The 18,767-nt window shown below is 51.8% G+C and overlaps 1 protein-coding gene across 1 annotated transcript; it reads right to left on the bottom strand.

Annotated features, from left to right (window-relative positions):
* Positions 1-212: 212 nt before the first annotated feature.
* Positions 213-9,343, bottom strand: S1pr2 (sphingosine-1-phosphate receptor 2). Its single transcript, XM_090337456.1, has 2 exons — positions 9,224-9,343; positions 213-2,243 (listed from the first exon to the last, which is right to left on the bottom strand). Exon 2 carries the CDS (start codon positions 2,203-2,205, stop codon positions 1,144-1,146), a length of 1,062 nt encoding a protein of 353 aa, XP_090193582.1. The 5' UTR covers positions 2,206-2,243; positions 9,224-9,343; the 3' UTR covers positions 213-1,143.
* Positions 9,344-18,767: the final 9,424 nt, after the last annotated feature.

The raw sequence follows: 18,767 nt of genomic DNA, 5'->3' as shown, positions 1-18,767 counted from the left end.
AGGGGGCAGCTTGCAAAGTCTTTGTGGGGAACAAAAGATATCCCCAGGAAATGTCCCTGCACACCCCTCCCCATGCCATGTTTAAAACAGCCTACATGCAGGGTGTCTTGGTGGGTTCCAGACTTCCCCTGTTGAAGGGAACCTGAGCTGGTGAGGAAAGTATAAAAGTGGGAATTATCGAATGAGTTGCTGGGTTTTTTTTGGGGGGGGGAGGAGGAGGGAAGGGTACCAGGAACAAGCAAACATCTCCCCCTGCTAAGAACTTTCTCAAGTATTACCTTGCTCCTCTAAGAGGCCCCAAGCCTTTCCCCAAGCAGGTTTTTCCAGTCTTTGGCAATTTCTTTGCACCCCAATAGTGCAATTACTTGGTCTAAGAATGGGGAATGGGGCTCAGTCACCCCCCATAGCCCCACAGGATTGGCATTTGGAAAGGAAGAGGAGAAGGAGGCTGAGGAGTGAGGAGATTGGGGAAACAAGGAGCCCCTGGGCCCAGGAGGCAAGGAAGCAGCTCCTGGGCCCCTAGAGTGACTCCAGGTTGTACAGAGACATTTCCAGAAGGGATCTGGGGACAGGGTGGACCGGCAAGCAGGAAGATGTTAAAATCCTTTTCTTTTTAATCAATGGTGAACTATTCCTGCTCTGCCTTCTGTCCCCTTAGACTTTTTTTTTTTTTTTTAAGTTTTAAAGGCAGGTCCTGGGGCTTGAACTCGGGGTCTGGGCACTGTCTCTGAGTTTTTGTCCTAGCCCATAGGTTAGCGCTCTATGGGCTTTGAGCCACAGCGCCGGGTCCGGCCTCTTTGGTGGTTTATTGGAGAGATGAGTCTCACAAACTTTTCTTTTTTTGTGCCTAGGTTGGCTTTGAGCCGCCAATGCTTCAGATCCTCAGCCATCCAGAGCAGCTGGGGTTACAGCCCAGCTTCACCCCGGTCTTTTCTTAAGGGGGTCAAATGGTCTTTATATTGCCCATCAGACTAGCCAGTGGCTTCCACTAGGCACCCTGGGCTGTGAACGAATGCCGTTCTTCATCACCCAGATCAGCGTGATATGGGGGGTTGCAGGGGGCACACTTCTTGCTGGACAGCCCTTCCTGCTTCCCCAGACAAGATTTTTGGTGGTTGCCCTGCTATGTGGCTGGAGCATGGTTCACACCACTGTGTTACTCTCAAAGTAGGTGGGGGACGTGGGCATGTGCACGCCTCTCTCCAGAGAGCTGGAACTACGTAAGGGAAGGAGGTGATGAGTTGGGGCCCCACCCCGTCGTCCTGTCCCCCCGGTCCCCCCGTGATGCCAGCATTGGAAGGGGCGTAACACCTCCCGTCGAAGATCTCTGCTGCGCCATGTATAGATGACAGGGTTGAGCAAGGAGTTGAGGGTGGCAAAGGCGAAGAAGTAGTGGGCTTTGTAGAGAACAGGACAGGCACGCACGGGGCAGGCATAATCCAGAAGGAGGATACTAAAAGCAGGCAACCAGCAGACGATGAACACGCCCAGCACAATGGTGACCGTCTTGAGCAAAGCCAGCGTCTGAGGGCCGGCCACGTCCGCATGGCTGGATCGGACCACGCAATAGATGCGAATGTACAAGGCCACGATGGCCAGTAAGATGACGGAGAAGATGGTGACCACACACAGCACGTAAGGCTTGGCGTAGAGGGGCAGGACCGTGGAACAGGTCTCCAGATGATCTAGACAATTCCAGCCAAGGATGGGCAGGCCCCCGAGGACGAGCGAGATGAGCCACGACGCCCCTATGAGCAACAGCATCCGGCAGCTCTTGTCACTGCCGTAAACCTTGACCTTGGCGATGGCAACGTGCCGTTCAATGGCGATCGCCAAGAGACTGAAGACGGAAGCAGACAGCGTGATGAACGCCGAGCCTTCCCGGGCGAACCATTGTAAGGGCGTAAGTGACAAGGTGACAGGGCCTGAGAGTAAGGTATTAGCCACAAATGCCACCCCAGCCAGGAGATCGGAGGCTGCCAGGTTGCCCAGGAACAAATACATGGCCGAATGGAACTTGCTATTTCTGGCCACGGCGATGAGGACCAGTAGATTTTCCACCACGATGGCGCAGCAGAGGAGGATGATGAAGGCTGAAGCCACCTGGCGGGACGGCGTCTCCTGCGTGTCCAGGGTCTCTTTGGTGTAATTGTAATGGTCTACCACTTTGTCAGGATTGAGGTATTCCGAGTAGTAACTGCCCATGATCTCAATGGCCGGCTGGGGCCATGAGGCTGTTACAACTGCAAGAACAGACAGACAGACGATGGGTTAGAACCATGGCTACTGGGTTGGGACTTTTTTTTTTTTTTGGCCAGTCCTGGGGCTTGAACTCAGGGCCTGAGCACTGTCCTTGGGCTTTCTCAAGGCCAGAGCTCTACCGCTTGAGCCACAGCACCACCACTTCCGGCTCTCTTCTATGGATATGATACTGAGGGACCGAACTCAGGGCTTCAAGCATGCTAGGCAAGCACTCTACTAGGCCACATTCCCAGCCCAGATCCTTTATTCTTGCTAAGCTGGTACTCTACCACTTGTGCCATGCCCCTAACCTTGCTTTTTAGCTGGCTATTTAGAACATAGGGGTTTAAAGGACTTTTCTGCTCCAGCAAGCCTCCAACTGTAATCCTCTAGATCTCAGCCTCCTAAGTTACTAGGATTAGACACGAGACACCTGGGCCTGGCCTCTTTTTCTCGAACACAAAGAGCCTAGGGCTCCATGCCACCGGCTGACCTAGGCCACAGAGATGCCCGTCACTGATGGCAGCCGACTCTGCTCATTACCACCCACTGCCTTGATTTCAGGTTGTGTCTAATCCTTAAGGCCATGGGTGCTTCCCAGATAAGGACTTGGGGAGACACCAAGGCGGGCCTGAGGTTCAGGCATTTCTGAGTCTCGCCGTCTCCAAGCACACAGGCCTTGGAGCCAATGCAAAGTAACTTCTGTCCCTCTCCAAATCTAATTAGCAAAGCGATTCCAGTAGAGTCTGCTTCTTTGTCTCCATAGATGATGGGGAAAATCTCGCTTTTCCCCACAGTCCTGAACTCAGGGTTTCCAGTTTGCTAGACAGATAATCCGTCACTTGAGAAGCACCTCCAGCCCTTTTGTTATTTTGGGATAAGAATATATGGATTTTGTTTTTTTGTTTTTGCCAGTCCTCGGCCTTGAACTCAAGGACTGGGCACTGTCCTTGGGCTTTCTCAAGGCTGGCGCTCTACCTGAGCCACAGTGCTACATCCAGTGTTCTGGTGGTTAATTGGAGATAAGTGTATCATGGACTTTCCTGACCAGCCTGGCTTCGAACTATGACCCTCAGATCTCAGTCTCCTGAGTAGCTAGGATTACAGGGGTGAGCTACCAACACCAAGCTTCAGTTGTATTTAATTTCATACGTAGTAGGGGTGACTAGGCCTAGATATTGGTTGAAATGGGATCTCCCTAACTTTTGTTTTGTTTTCCCCAGGTTAATCAAACCTTAATCTTTCTCGTTTCTACTTCCAGAATAGCTAGGATTACAGGCACGAGTTACTCTGCCCAGCCTTGGCAAATATTTCTAGGTTTATTTTTGAATGCATGCAGCCAGGTTGGTAGCACACTCGTGTAATCCCAGCATTTGTGAGAGGCTGCTCTGCTAAGGTAGAAGAGTTCAAGACCAGCCTGGGTAGCCCAGTAAAACCCATTTCCAAAATAAAATAAAGGAGGTCAAAGGTGTGGTTGAAGTGGTAGATTGTTAGCCAGTGAGTGAAAACATCACATCAAGAGTTTAAATCCCTGTCCTGGTCCCAAAAAAAAAAGAACAAAAGTAACATAAACTACACAAAATACAGAATGTTCACTGTACACATAGGAAGCACTCAATAACTATTAGCTAATAATAGTATTGCTCTCCTAGAGCCCTGTGTTGGCTGCTCTTCTCCCAATGTCCTTTTTATTTCTCTCTTAATGCTAGCACTGGGACCTGAATGCAGAGTCTGCGCACCTGAGCTTGTTCACTCAAGGTAGGGGCTCTACTATTTGAGCCACAGCTCCACTTTCTGGTTTTTTGGTGATTAACTGACAAGAGTTTCATGGGTCAGGAGCCAGTGGCTCCCTCCTGTAATCCTAGCTACTGAGGAGCCTGAGATCTGAGGATCCCTGTTCAAAGCCAGTCCAGGCAGGAAAGTCCATGAGATTCTTAGCTTCAATCAGCCACCAGAAAACTGGAAGTGGAGCTGTGATTCTAAGTGGTAAAGTGCTAGGCTCCAGCAAAAAAAAAAGCTCAGGGACAGCACCCAGGCCCTGAATTCAAATTCCATACGGACCAAAAACAAAAAGAGAGATCTCACAGACTGGACTTCCCTGCCCAGGCTGGCCTCTAACCATGATCCTCAGGTCTCAGCCTCCTGAGTAGCTGATGGGCTCAGTGGCTTGAGCCAGTAATGTTTTCACACCATGCTGACTGAGCCAACCCCAGAGTTAATTGTCTACAGGTGGCTCCCATCAGCACCAGCTCTGCCTTGGGCCAGATCTTTGTGGGGGGAGCAGACAGTCTGAGTAGGGTTACTGGCACCCCCTCCCTAGGCAAGGATGAAATCCAGATGTGTGCAGGGCCCCTTGCAACAAACAGGGTGGAGGCTGATCATATCCGGTGTGGGGGCAGGCTGGCTGGGGGGGGGCTGTCATCTGAGACCCCTCTGGGAGGTCCTGGCTGGGGAAGATGGAGCAGCTGCTCAAGTCATGTGAGCAATTGAGGGGGCGGCATGGGACTCAGCAAGGGGGGAGGGACCCTGAGTCACCCACTCCCGCTTTTTCAAGGAAAACTGAGCCTTTGCAGGATGGAGGGATGGCAGCAGGGAGAAGGAAAAACTCACAACATGGCCAGTTTGGGGGTAGAGAGGAGGGAGAAGGAAACCCCAGCCTTTAGCTAAATGGAGGAAAACAAGCTGTGCTGAGGTGTGGGGAATTACGTACAGCCCAAACCCCTCCCCTGTCCCTGGAAACAAGCCCAGGGCCACTTGCAAGACAATTCCAAAAAAAGAAAGGCTGGTTAGGCCGGTTTCTAGTGAGCCCTAGAAATAGTGGGGGGCTTCCGGGGTCGCCCAGCCATCGTCTCACTTCCCGGATGCATTGACCCCCTTCAGTGGCAGCTGCTCCCCCCCACACCCCAGGCCCAGGGACATCCGTCCTAGTTTTGGAAAACAGAGAAGAGCTTGTGCGTGTCTTGAGGACAGCTGCCCCGCCCAGATCTCCACACAGAGGTCCCCTTGTTCCCCTCGCCCGACCGGGCCCCGAGCACCCCATGCCCTCTGCCCGCTAACTACAACCCATCTCAGCCTGGCTTGGCCCAGGACACCGGGCCCTACCCGGCCAGCCGTCGGGCCACACCCCCTCCAAACAGCCAGAGTCCTGATTGGCTCATTTGTCAATCCCAGACACTGAACCCTTTTCTTATTGGTCAGTGCGGTCCATCCCGGGCTTCTGATTGGTCCATTCTAGGGTTAGTCGGGCCGTGGAGGAATTCCATAGCTCCTAGGCCTAAGAAGTTAAAAACCGTCTGGTCTTTTTTTTTTTTTTCCTTGCTGGACAATTTTAACCATGGCCTGACCGCCGGGTCAGCCCCATCAGATGCCTCCCCAAGCTGCTGATGGCCTGCTGGACACCCCCTCCTCCCCCGCCCCAGAGTTGATAACTGAATTAATCAATGGCTCTCCATCGCATGCCTGGGGAACGCGGTCTCTCCTGGGCAAGAAAGCTACTCCCTCCTGCAGCTCCGGAGCACAGGGGCTGCAGAGAAAGATTTACGGCTATTTCCTGTGCCCTGTGCACCCCAGAGACTGGGCCAGAAAAGTCCATCTTCCTTGGGGAAGATCGTGGGTGCTGAGCTTCCTATTTTCTACAGACCCAGGAAGTTAAGATGTCTGGAAAGAGAAAGGCAGATGTTGTTAGAGGAGAAACTGAGGCCCCCACTGTTTCTTCATCACATCTTACCCAACTAGACCTTCACCTATGAAAACAAGAGCTTAGACAGACAGGTTAAAGTTTTCCAGGCAGGATGCTAGTGGCTCATCCTAGCTATTCAGGAGGCTGAGATCTGAGGATCATGATTAAAAGCCGGCCGGGACAGAAAAGTTCATGAGACTCTTATCTCCAATAAAAAACTGGAAGCAGTGTGGTGGCTCAAGTGGTAGCCTGGAGTACAAAGAGGCTCAGGGACAGTGTCCAAGCCCTGAGTTAAGCCCCAGGACCAGCAAAAAAAAAAAAAAAAAAAAAAAAAAAGTTTTCCAGAAAGAGGAAGCTGGGGCCTAAAAGCTGGAGTTGGGAGAAGACTGGCTAAAAATGCACAGATTGTGTGGGTTCACCTCCAGCAAGGAGCTCCTCTGATTCCTCATTCTCAGTACCCCCCTCCCCAAGTTTTTATTGTCCTAGGGTTGAAGTGACAGTATTCAGAGGGAAGGGAAGAGAGATACACAGACAGGCCTGCTTGGTTGAAGATTAGGAGAGGGGAAAGCTGGAGGAAGGCCCAGTGGTTTCCAAACTCCTTCCCATCAGCTTCAGTCCCCTGTGGGACTGAAGTTCTTGCCAAATACATCCTATATCCTTCACCTTCATTTCTTCACTCTCTTTTGGTTTCCTTTTTTTGCACACACACACACACACACACACACACACACACACACACACACACGATTTGTCCGTTTTCCTCAAGCAGTCAGAGGGAGCTTTTTAATTTACAACTCCCATGTCCTATCCAGCAAAACCATCCTTCTAAGCTGGGCATGGGTGGTTCTCACCTGCCATCCTAGCTACTCAGGAAATTGCGATCTGAGGATCGTGGTTTGAAGCCAGCATGGGCAAGAAAGTCCATGAGACTCTTATCTCTAATAAACCATCAAGAAATAGAATGTGGCTCTGTGGCTCAGAGTGGTAGAGTGTTAGCCTTAAGCAAAAATGAGCTCAGGGACAAAGCCCAACCTCTGGGTTCAAGACCCCCAAATGACCCCTCCCCCAAAAAAATCCTTCTATGGCTTCCTACTTTTAAGGATTCTTAAGCTCCTGGCCCATGTGAGCTCTACCCACTCCCTCCTCCACCCACCCCAGGAATAAGCCATTATAATCATGCTAGTTTCCTAAAGATTTCTGAAATCCCAGCCTCAAGGCCTTTTACTTCTGTCAACCCATCAGGTCCTTGGTCCCCTGAATATCTTTAAAGGACTCTCTCTCACTTCTTAGGTTTCCATTTACTTGTTAACTTTTCCCCCTGACCTTTAGTCTCAAAAAATAGCAGCAGGGGCCGGGAGCATAGCCTAGTGGGAGAGTGTTCACCTAGCATGCACAAAGCCTTGGATTCCATTCTTCAGTACCACATACTCAGAAAAAGCCAGAAATGGAGCTGTGGCTCAAATAGTAGAATGCCAGCCTTGAGCAAAAAGTGTCCAAGGACAGTGCCCAGGCCCCGAGTTCAAGCCCCATGACTGGCAACAACAACAACAAAAAAATAGCAGCAGCCTTAGATTCTAAGGAGAATCTGAGCAGACCTTAGATTCACAGTTGTTGGGTTTTTGGTTTTTTGCCAGACCTGAGGCCTGAACTCAGAGGCTGGGTTCTGTCTCCAAACCTCTCTGTGCTCAAGGTTGGTACTCTACCCCTTGAGCCACAGCACCACTTCTGGCCTTTTCTGTGTAGTTTATTGGGGATAGGAGTCCCACGGGTTTTTCTGCCTAGGCTGGCTTCAAATCTTGCTCCTCAGATCTCAGCTTCCAGAGTCACTTGGCTGGCTCACAGGTCAGAGCCACCAGCCCCTGGTCAGACCTGTGGATTTAGAATCAAATCGCGTCCAGAAGACTCCTCCCTTTAGGGGGAATTCCTTCTTTTTTGTTTGTTTGCTTCCTTTTGTTCTTTCCCTAGCTTCACCACAGAGAAGTTATAACTTTGCTGCCCCTCCAAGGATGCCTGGGGACAAAAAGAAGAAACTCCGGAAACAGTGGGGCTGGGGAGGTGACAGATGGATGAATGATTGAGTGAAAGAATGAATGAGGAAGGGAAGGGGAGAATGGAGCAGGAGGGCAGAGGCCCCGAAGCCCAGGCCCACGCGCAACCAGAGGCGCAGCCGTGGTTCCCGGCCGCTGGTCCCCCCTCCCCGACCCCACATCCCACCCCGCCGAAGCCCAGCGCGTCTCCAAGGAGACGGCGGCGGCCCCGCCCCGCGCCCGTGCGCTCGCGGCCTCCTTATCTGGACGAGGAATGCGCGGTATCCACACTCCAAGGCCCGCGCGTCCAAGGGGCGGCGTCTCCTTCCCCCATCACCAGACGAGGGGTGCGGGACACCCCCTCCCCGCCCCACTCCTCCCCGCGGGGGGTGGGCCACCGGATCCCTCTAAGGACCCCACTTCTCGATTCCCGGGGAGATGGAGACTCGGGAGGGCCCGGGGGCAGGGGGTGCCCCAACTGTCCCCATCGCTCCCTCCCCGACGCTGCGCCCCTCAGGGCCCACGTGGGCTCAGCGAGTGTTCCCTGGGGGCGTCTGACAGGACCAGTGTCGGGAATGGGGGGGGAGGGAGTGGAAATCCCCCGGGTGAGTCAACCCGCGCGCGCCGCGTGGGGTCCGGGGTTACGGGGAAGCCGCGCCGCGCGCGTCCCCACCCCCGCCCCCGTCCCCCGGCCCGGGGCCACCCGGTTCATTCTCCCTCTCCTTCCAGGACCGTGCCACGCCCCCTCCCCTCCGCGGAGGACCAGGAGGCGACAGACAGCTCGGGGAAACCGAGGCACAGCGCGAGCAGCGACTGCCCTCCCTCCCCACCCTCCCCCGGAGGGAGGGCGCCGCCCCTTCACTTGGAATCTGGGTTGCACTTAACGCCTTTCACCCCGTCTCAGAAAGACACAGGCAGAAAGCGGGGTGGGGGAGGCCTGGCTGTACAACCCCCCCACACACACACTCCCCCACCAGGTCCCCCCACCCCGGGCCCAGGGAAGCGCCGTCCCGGCCTCGCGGACTCTCCAGCCCGAAGCGCTCGGATTCCGCCTTGCCTTCGGCGGCGCCAACTTCCTGGCCCGCGGGAAGGCGAGGGGCGCAGTCGGGGGGTTCGCGGTCGAGTCCTCGCCGGGGGTGGGGCGGCCGCGGTCCGGCGGCGCGCGCGCCCCCGCGGGGCGCCCCCAGCGCTCCGAGCGCGCGGCCTCCCGGGGCCCCCCACTTTCTGTCCCCCATCCACCCACCGCCACCGCCGCCGCCGGTCCTCGCGCGCTCACCTGGCGGAGCCGGCCCGGGTCCCTGCCCTGGCCGGAGCGGCCTCGGCGTCTGCGTCCCCCGGGCGGCCGCGGCTGGGGCTGCTGGCCCGGCTCCGCTGCGTCCCCTCCCGGGCTCGGGGACCCGGGACCAGGAAAGGGGGCGGGGAGAGCCGCGCCTGCCCCCCTCCTCTCTTGCCCCGCCCTCCTCTCCTCCCCTTTCCGGCGGCGGCTGCAATGAATTCCAGATGTGGTCGGCGGCGGGCGGGGAGGGAGGAGACGGAGGAGGGAGGAGGAGGGTGGGGAATCTCCGGGGGAGGGCGCCCTTTGTCCGCCCGCCCCGTGAGAACCGACCCGGGGCGTGACGTCACGCGGGGGCCGTGACGTCATCGCCAGCCCCCCCCGAGGGCAGCGCTGTCTCCACGCCTCGGTGAGGTCCGCTCAGCCCATCCTCGGGAAATGGAGAACCCAGGGGCCGCCGGCAAAGCCTGGGGTGTCCGCACCCTGGGGACCGTCCGTGCCCGCTGTGCGCCACCCGGGCACCGAGCTACGAGGCGTGCTGCACGCAGGCGTGTCCTGCCCTCCAAGGCCCACTCCCCCGTTGCATTCAGCTGCCTTATTATTTTTTTCTTAAAAAACAAAACTGGAGGAAAAATTCCTCTTCATCTTAGGCCACAGTCCAATCCCCTGGGCCAGGAGCTGTCCCCAAGTTGTTCAGGGGTGCATGGGGAGGAGAGGAGCAAAGCATGGTCCCCTTTCCTCTGCCTCATTACCACACACACACACACACACACACACACACACACACACACACACACACAGCCTTCCCTCACAGCTAGCATTTCCTGGGCTTTAGTGCCTGGCTGGATGCAGAAAAAGGACGATGGGCTTCGTGTGTGTGTACAGAGAATGGAGAGAGAGAGATCAGTGGCCCAGAGCTGGCTTGGCATGCAGAAGGGCCCTCCTCCTGAAGCCACGCCCCCTCGCATGAGCCACGCCCCCAGCCCACTTTTGTACTTCCCTTCTCCTAATATGTTGGTACCTGTCCCTGTCCAACAATAAATTAATTAAGGCTGCCCCTAAACCAGAGAGAGCAACTAATAATAAATACACAAAAGAGGGAGGGCCCTGGGGAGTGGCTCATATCTGTAATCTAGATACCAGAAGTCTGAGATCTGAGGATCCCAGTTCAAAGCCAGCCCAGGTAAGAAGGCCTGTGAGATTCTTATCTCCAGTTAATTACCAAAATACTGGACGTGGAGCTGTGGTTCAAATGGTAGAGAGCTAGCAAAAAAAAAAAAAAAAAAGGAAAAAAGCAAACCTGAAAAAAACCTGAGAACTGATACCAAAAAATAAAATTAGAATTGAGCCACTGACACTTATTGAAAATAAAAATGAGCTGGGGTGTGATGGCTCATGCCTGTAATCCAGAGGCTGAGATCTGATCTGAGGATGGAAGTTCAAAAGCCAGCCCAGGCACTAAAGACCATGAGACTTTTTTTTTTGTAGGTCATGAGGCATTGTCCCTAAGCTCTTCAGCTCAAGTCTACCACCCTACCCCTGGGTTTGGGCAATGTCCCTGAGCTCTTCAGTTCAAGGCTATCACCTTACCCTTGAGCTAAGCCCCACTTCCCATTTTCTAGAAGCTAATTGGAGAGAAGAGTCTCAGCTCCTTTTGTGCCCGGGCTGGCTTTGACCCTTGATCCTCAGATCTCAGCCTCCAGAGTAGCTACGATTACAGGAGTGATTACAGGAGTGAGCCACCGTGCCGGCTCTGTGAGACTCTTATCTCCAATTAATCACTGGAAAACTGGAAGTGGCGCTGTGGTTCAAGGGGTAGAGTGGTAGCCTTGAGCTGAAGAGCTCAGGGACAGCACCTAGGCCCAGAGTTCAAGCCCCAACGACCAACAACAAAAAAAGGTTGCTAGACACCAATCTTACATACTCAGGCAGATGAGATAGGACAGATTGAGGCAGAGAAAAACATGTAAGATCCTGTCTCCAGTGAGCCAGCCAGATACCTGGCTGGAGACGTGGTTTTAGTGGTAGAAGTGTGGCTCCATTGGCAGGATCATAGCTCAAGTAGCAGAGTACTTGCTTAGCAAGCTAAAGCTATGAGTTCAAACCCCAGTATTGCCAAAAATAAAATATATCTCTGTCTGCCCAGCAAGACCCTCTCAGGAAGATGAATGAGGAGTGAAGTAGAAATGCCAGGTGTTGCTGGCTCACTCCTGTAATCCTAGCCACTCAGGAGGCTGAGATCTGAGGATTAAGATTGTACATTCTAGACAGGAAAGTCCATGAAACAAGGCCTGACTGATCACTGTACCTGAGCTTTTTTTTTTTTCTTTTGGCTGAAGGCTTGCATTCTACCACTTTGAGCCCCACCGCCACTTCCAGTTTTTAGACGGTTCATTGGTGGTTCATGCGGTGGTTCCGATTCTCACTAACCTTCCTGCCTGGGCCAGCTTCAAATCACCATCCTCAGATCTCAGCTTCCTGAGTAGCTGGGATTACAGCTGTGACTCACCAGCAGGCTGAGAGACTCTTATCTCCAAGGAACCTCTGAAAAGGTGGAAGTAGAGCTCTGGCTCTAAGTGGTAGAGCATTAGCCTTGAGCAAAAATGTTTTAAGGACAGGGACAATGCCCAGGTCCAGAGTTCAAGCCCTATGACCAACAAAAACAACAACAACGGAAAAAATGTTCAAGGATAGCACCTAGGCCCTAAGTTCAAAAGCCCTGACACCCATATGCTCACACACACACACGTGCACACATTGTTTGCATGAATTTCTGGGTATATTTATAAAGACATTTGCCTGCAGACTTACAGGTTATATCTGCTTTAGGGATCAGTCATAATTTGCTCAGAGAGGAGGGACAGGGAAATTAGGTAAGATACAACTTTCCCCCCTTGCACCCTGGGGAACCATTGAAAAACTTTAGCTCATGTTACAAATTCTGAAAATTTACAGAGCTGAGAGATAACATGTGCCCAGACTTTTCTTTTCTTTTCTTTTCTTTTTTGGTGGTGCTGGGGCTTGAATTCAGAACTTGATACTTACAAGGCAGGCATTCTACCCCTTGAGCCATGGCCTCCGGCCTGCAAATGAATCCTTGTAATAATTATTGCTCCTATGAAAAATTACTAAAGAACTTTGTTTTCGAGTACTAAGGCTCAGCCTCAGGGCCTTGCACGTGGCAGGCATTGAACTCCATCCCGTTCCTAGCTGCAAACATTACTAAAGGATGTATCATCTCGACACTCATCTAAAATCCTGAACTTCTGCCGGGCTCATGCCTGTAATCCTGGCTACACAAGAGGCTGAGAACTGAGGATCAAGGTTCAAAGCCTGCCTGGGGGCAGGAAAGTCACTGAGACCCTTCTCTCCCCTGAATCTACCAAAAAAGCCAGTAGTAGAGCTATAATGGAAGTGGCAGAGAAGTAGCCTTAAGCTAATGTTCAGGGAAAGACCCAGAGTTCAAGCCCTAGGCCCAGGAAAGAAAGAAAAAGTGAGAGAGTCAGATTGAGAAAGGGAAGGAAGGGAGGGAGGGAGGGAGGGAGGAAGAGAGCCCTGTGAGCATACAGGAGGGAGGGGAGAGGGAGGGATTGCTAAATGTGGCACCACACACTTATAATCCCAGCTACTCAGAGAAGGAGGCCACAGAATCATTCAGTGGTAGTGATGCTACTGCCACAAGGTAATTTATAAAACCAAGAAGCGTTGCGGCTTTTAGAACCTTGGGTTCAGTCCACGGTATCTTTATCTTGGGGCTGGAGGAAGGTTAGGTGTAAGAAGCAACCAGTCTGAGGGAGGAGACCAACAAGAAAGAAGATCAAGATGGAGTCAACTTAAGGGGCTTTGAGGGAAGCACGTAAGGAAAGTCAGAGCGTCTGATCATTCTCGACTCGACTGTTTTCCTGATTTGAGGGTCTCCTGTATTCCCAACCATATCTTGGGGTCCTGGGGGGGGTCCCTCACAATGAACCCCCTCACTGAATCCTCTTTGAATAGTGATGGCTTCCTGGTCCACCTCTGGAAGCCAGGTGTTTCAAGTCACAGGGGAGAAGATTAAAACAAAAAAAAAAGACAAAAGACAATCTGGGTCCTTGCCCTGGCGAGGTGCTGTGTGGGTATCAGAGCGGAAATCAGCCTGTGAGCACCTTCAAGTGGGGAGGGTATGTGGGGGGAGGGAGGAAATGCCCTCCCCCACCCCCACACATAGGCCTGGGCTGGCTCAGCAATTTGCCACCTCTCTAGAGACCTGGGGGGGGGGGAGGCAGTGGTGGTGGTAATCTCCAGGCCACAGACATATCCTGGTGTCTGCTGAGGCAGGGAGGTGCAGGGGGAGGAGGGAGGAAGCTGTGGCTCTCACATGGAAGGTGAAGTCTTGGGGGGAAGTGGAATGACAGTCTCTTATTCTCTTCGGGAAACTTCTAGAAGGTCTTAGCCAGGTACTTAAGCCTTGCCTTCCCATAGTCTAAGGAAGGAGAGAGAGAGAGCCAGGCCCTGCCCTCCCCCCTTGTCCCCAGCACCGCCCAGGATAGAGACAGAAGAGGAAGGAAATAGGACTTTTATTTTTTTTTTAATTTTTAATTTTGGAGAACTCTCATCTGGGAAATAAAAGGAAAGGAAGTACTTGGACCAGTTCAGAGAACTGATACTAATTATAGGGCCACCCACATCATAGTTAACACTCATTTCCACACACACACACACACACACACACACACACACACACACTGTGTGTGTACTCCTGGACTTCGTGAGCCCCCACTACCTGAGGATGTGGATCATATACTGTCATCAATCCATTTCAAAGGCGAGGAAAATTGAGGGCTGTGATGTGGATGCGTGTTGAATTCATTTCCTGAGGCCGCGCTCGAGGTAAACTGTGGGATGTAGGGGTGTGGAGTCTTGAACTCAAGGCCTCTGAGCTCCTCTTTTTTTTTTTTTTTTTTTTTTTGCCAGTCCTGGGCTTGAGCTCAGGGCCTGAGCACTGTCCTTGGGTTTTCTCAAGGCTAGAGCTCTACCACTTGAGCCTCAGCACCACTTCCAGCTTTTTTTCTATGTATGTGGAACTAAGGAATCGAACCAGGGTCTTTGTGTATGCTAGGCAAGCACTTTACCACCAGGCCAAACTCCAGGCCCACTCTGAGTTCCTCTTGCTTGGCTTTTTCACTCAAGGCTGGCTACCACTTGGGCCACAGCTCTACTGCTGGCTTTTGGGTGGCTCTTCGGAGTCTCTTGGGGCCGGGAGACCCAGGTTCGATTCCTTGGTGTCCAATACATAGAAAAAGCTGGAGGTGGTGCTATGGCTCGAGTGGTAGAGCTCTAGCCTTGAGGAAAGCCCAAGGACAGTGCTCAGGCCCTGAGTTCAGTCCTCAAGACTGGTATACACACACACACACACACACACACACACACACACACACACACACACACACACAAAGTCTCACAGACTTTCCTCCCAGGGCTGGCTTTGAACACTGATCTTCAGTTCTCAGCCTTCTGAGCAGCTGGGATTGCTGGCGTGAGCCACTGGCACCTGGCTTCATTCCTTGTGAGGTATGAAGACAGTAGATATTTTTCTTTTTCTGCATGCATGTGTGTGTGTGTGTGTGTGTGTGTGTGTGTGTGTGTATGTGTGTGTGCCAGTCTTGGGGCTGGAGTCATGGTTCAAATGGCAGAGTTACTGCCTCACCAGCTCAAGGCTCTGAGTTCAAACTCCCCTCTACCCTCCCCTTCAAAAAAAAAAAAGGAACAGCTACTAGGGAGGCTGAGATCTGAGGATCTCAGACTATGAGTCTCTTATCTCCAATAAACTCCTTAGAAAAAGTTGTGAGTGGCTCTGTGGCTCAAGAGATAGAAGGTTAGCCTTGAGCACAGAGGTTCAGGAACAGTGCCCAGGTCCAGAGTTCAAGCCTCAGGACTGGCAGAAAAAAAAAAAAAAAAAAAAAACAGTGGCAGTGTGATTACATGGCATGTATGAAGTTTGATTCCCCAGTTCCCAGAAAAAGAAACAAAAGAGGAAGAGAAACCAGAAGGGAGATCGAGACACGTGTTCCTCTCTTGCTATGCCATGCCTAGCATAGCCTTGGATTGTGCCAGCAAGAAAGCCATTAGCAGAAGGAGTGGCTTGGGCTTGAACCAGATCCAAAGCCAGCATAAACTTCTTTTCTTTCGAAACCACCTGACCTCGGGCCTTTGGTTACAGTCATGAATAACAGACCAATAAACTCAGGCACAGCAGAAAGGTGAAATCTGAACCATGTGCCTCCTCTTTGCAGCCCTAGTCCCTCTGCCCTCTTCCCGTGACCACTCCAATCTCGTGATATAGTCCTTGTCCCTCCCCTCAGAGCCAAAGGGTAAGGATTAGCACCCAGGACCACAGGGATAAAAGGAAAAGAATGGAATATTCTCAATATTCCACGCCTGAAATCCTGGCTACTCAGGAGACTGAGACCTGAGGATGTGGGTTCAGAGCCAGCTGGGCAGGAATGTCGGAGAGACTCGTATTTGGTTTTTGTGCTGGTCTTGGGGTTTGAACTCAGGGCCTGGGCACTATCCCTGAGCTGCTTCTGCTCAAGGCTAGTGCTTTACCAATTGAGCCACAGCACCACTTCCAGCTTTTTCTATGTATGTGGTACCAAGGAATCAAACCCCAGTCTTCGTGCATGCTAGGCAAGCACTCTACCACTAGGCTAAACTTCCAGCCCTGGACTGTGACTCTTATTCCTATTAGCCACCAGAAGAAAAGAAAAGGAAGAAGAAAAGAAGAAGGAGGAGGAGGAAGAGGAGGAGGAGGAGAAAGAGGAGGAGGAGGAGAAGAAGAAAAAGAGGAAGAAGAAGAAGAAGAAGAAGAAGAAGAAGAAGAAGAAGAAGAAGAAGGAGAAGGAGAAGGAGAAGGAGAAGGAGAAGGAGAAGGAGAAGAAGGAAAAATGTTTTAGTGGTGCTGTAGCTGTGGCTCAAGTAGTAGAGTGCTAGGTGCTAGCCTTGACTGAAAAAGCCCAGGAACAGCATTCAGACCCTGCGTTCAAGTCCCAGGACCAGAAAAAGAAGGAGGAAGAAGAGGAGAAGGAAGAGGAGGAGGTGGAGAAAGAGAAGGAAGTGGAGGAGGAGGAAGAGGAGGAGGAGGAGGAGGAGGAGGAAAAGGAAAAGAAGGAGGAGAAGGAGAAGAAAAAGAAGGAGGAGGAGAGGACAAAGAAGAAGAGGAAGAAGGAGGAGAAGAAGAAGAAGAAGAAGAAGAAGAAGAAGAAGAAGAAGAAGAAGAAGAAGAAGAAGAAGAAGAGGAAGAAGAAGAGGAAGAAGGAGAAGAAGAAGAAGGAGGAGGAGGAGGAGGAGGAGGAGGAGGAGGAGGAGGAGGAGAAAAAGAAGAAGAAGAAGAAGAAGAAGAAGAAGAAGAAGAAGAAGAAGAAGAAGAAGAAGAAGAAGAAGAAGAAGAAATAAAAATCTAGGTGAGAGGGACTCTGATCTCTGCTGATACCCCAACCCCATATATTGCTGATTCTCCCAAATGACTGAGGCCCTGGCCTCTTTCTTTTCCATCTTCACAAGGCCCCACCCCTGGCTCTGGGCTTTTGGCTGGAAAAGCCCCTTTGGAGAAGGATTTATTTTCTCATCATGGCCCAGTCCTGGGGGAAGGAGCCCCAGGGAAGATCTGCAGAGAGACTTTCCAGATGCTGATCTTGGCAGTCCGAGCTGCTGCAGCTGCCTGAGCTCGGCCTGCTGTGGGCAAGGGGCCCAAGTTGAGCTGTGTGGGTAGATGGAGCAGGGAAGGCCCCGTGGAGTCTGGTCCCTGCCACGTCTCCAACAGCTGCAGCCTTGGCTCTCCACCTCTGGGAACGGGAAGGGTAGACTTGCTTTTCTTGTCCAGGCAGACATGTGCAATGAAGAGAGGGCCACTTTCCGGCAAACCCACTCCCACCCTTGCACAATAACAGCAAATGTGTGTACTCCATGTGCCAATTCCTGTTGTGAGTGTGTGTATGTGCGTGTGTGTGACAGCTCTCAATGCATCAGCCGGGCGTGGTAGTGCATGTGTGAAATCCTGGCACTTAGGAAACAGAGGTGGGAGGATGGAGACCTCACAAGGTTAGCCTGAGACAGCAGCTCTGCTTCAGAACAAAACAAGAAGGCATGAGCTGAGGGACTGGCATGTGTCATCCTCTCTCCTCAGCAAGCTGAGATCTGAGGATTGAGGCTCCAGGCCAACCTGAGCAGGAAAATGCCTGAGATGCTGCTCTCTAAATGACCAGCAAAACAGCCAGAAGTGGTGCTGTGGCTCACATGGTAGAGCTCCAGCCTTGAGCAAGATAGTTTCGTGACAGCGCCCAGGCTTGTACAGTCAAGCCCCAGGATCGACACCCCACAAAGATGAAAATATACAACAGGGAAACCCAGAGCCTTGGCAGCACACATCTGAAATCCCAGCACTAGGGAGGCTGAGATAGGGGATCATGGATTGGGAATGAGCCTAGGCTACATATCCAGCCCTGTGTCACAAGTAAACAAGTCAATAAATTAATTTCACATCTCTGCCTAGATGGGTCTCTTCCAAGAGCAGACCGCCTGACTTTCCCCAAACTGAAAACAAGCAAAGACTTCTCAGTGTTGAACAGTATCTACTCAGAGCAACCAAAACAAGAACTCAATGTCTGTCAACACCCTGGTTACGGGGACCATTGGTTCTGATGGAGACCAGAAGGTTTAGCTTCTCCAACTTTTCTTCCTCTTGTTTAGTTTGTGTGGTACTGAGGAATCGAACACAGGGATTCATGTGGGATAGGCAAGCACTCTACCACTAGGCCACACTCCCAGCTCCCTCCTCCTTCTCTTCTTTTTTTTTTCCTTCTCTTTTTCTACCTCCTCCTTCTCCTTTTTTGACCTTTGAGACCCTTGTCTCCAATTAGCCAGCAAAAAGTATTGAAGTAGAGGTGTGGCTCAAATGGTAGAATCCTAACCTTGATAAAAATAAAGCCTAGGAAGAACATGAGGTCCCAAGCGCATTCCCCAGTACTTACATTTTAGTAGGGTTAGTTACATAGCTGATACATGAAAGAATTAAGAGATAATTAAAGGGTTGGGGTTGGGATGTAGCTCAAGTGATAGGGTGTCTGGCTAGCAAGTGCCAGGCCATCAGTTCAATCCCAGTTAAAAAAATAATGTAAAAAAATAGTAATACTTACGTTGGCTGAGCATGGTGGTATATGGTTATAATGTCAGTAGGTGGACAGGAAGATGGTGAGATAATGAGTATGAAGCCAACCTGGCATACGGCTAGATGCTAGCTCAAAAAAAAAAAAAGACATAAAATAAACAAATGAATCTGGGTGCTGGTGGCTCACATCTGTAATCCTAGCAACTCGATGAAGCTGAGGTCCGATGATCCAGGTTCAAAGTCAGACTGGGCAGGACAGTCCAGGCAACTCTTTTGTGTGGGGGTGGGTGGGTTGTGGGGCTTGAATTCAGGGTTTGAGTGCTACCCCTGAGCCTCTTTGCGCTCAAGGCTAGCTCTCTATCACTTGAGCCACAAGTCCACCTCCACATTTCTTGATGGTTAATT

Source organism: Megascapheus bottae, chromosome 1 (genome assembly GCF_031878675.1).
Source record: "Megascapheus bottae isolate mThoBot1 chromosome 1, mThoBot2.hap1, whole genome shotgun sequence".
NCBI lineage: Eukaryota > Metazoa > Chordata > Mammalia > Rodentia > Geomyidae > Megascapheus > Megascapheus bottae.
This window is presented reverse-complemented; position numbering and strand designations above follow the sequence as displayed.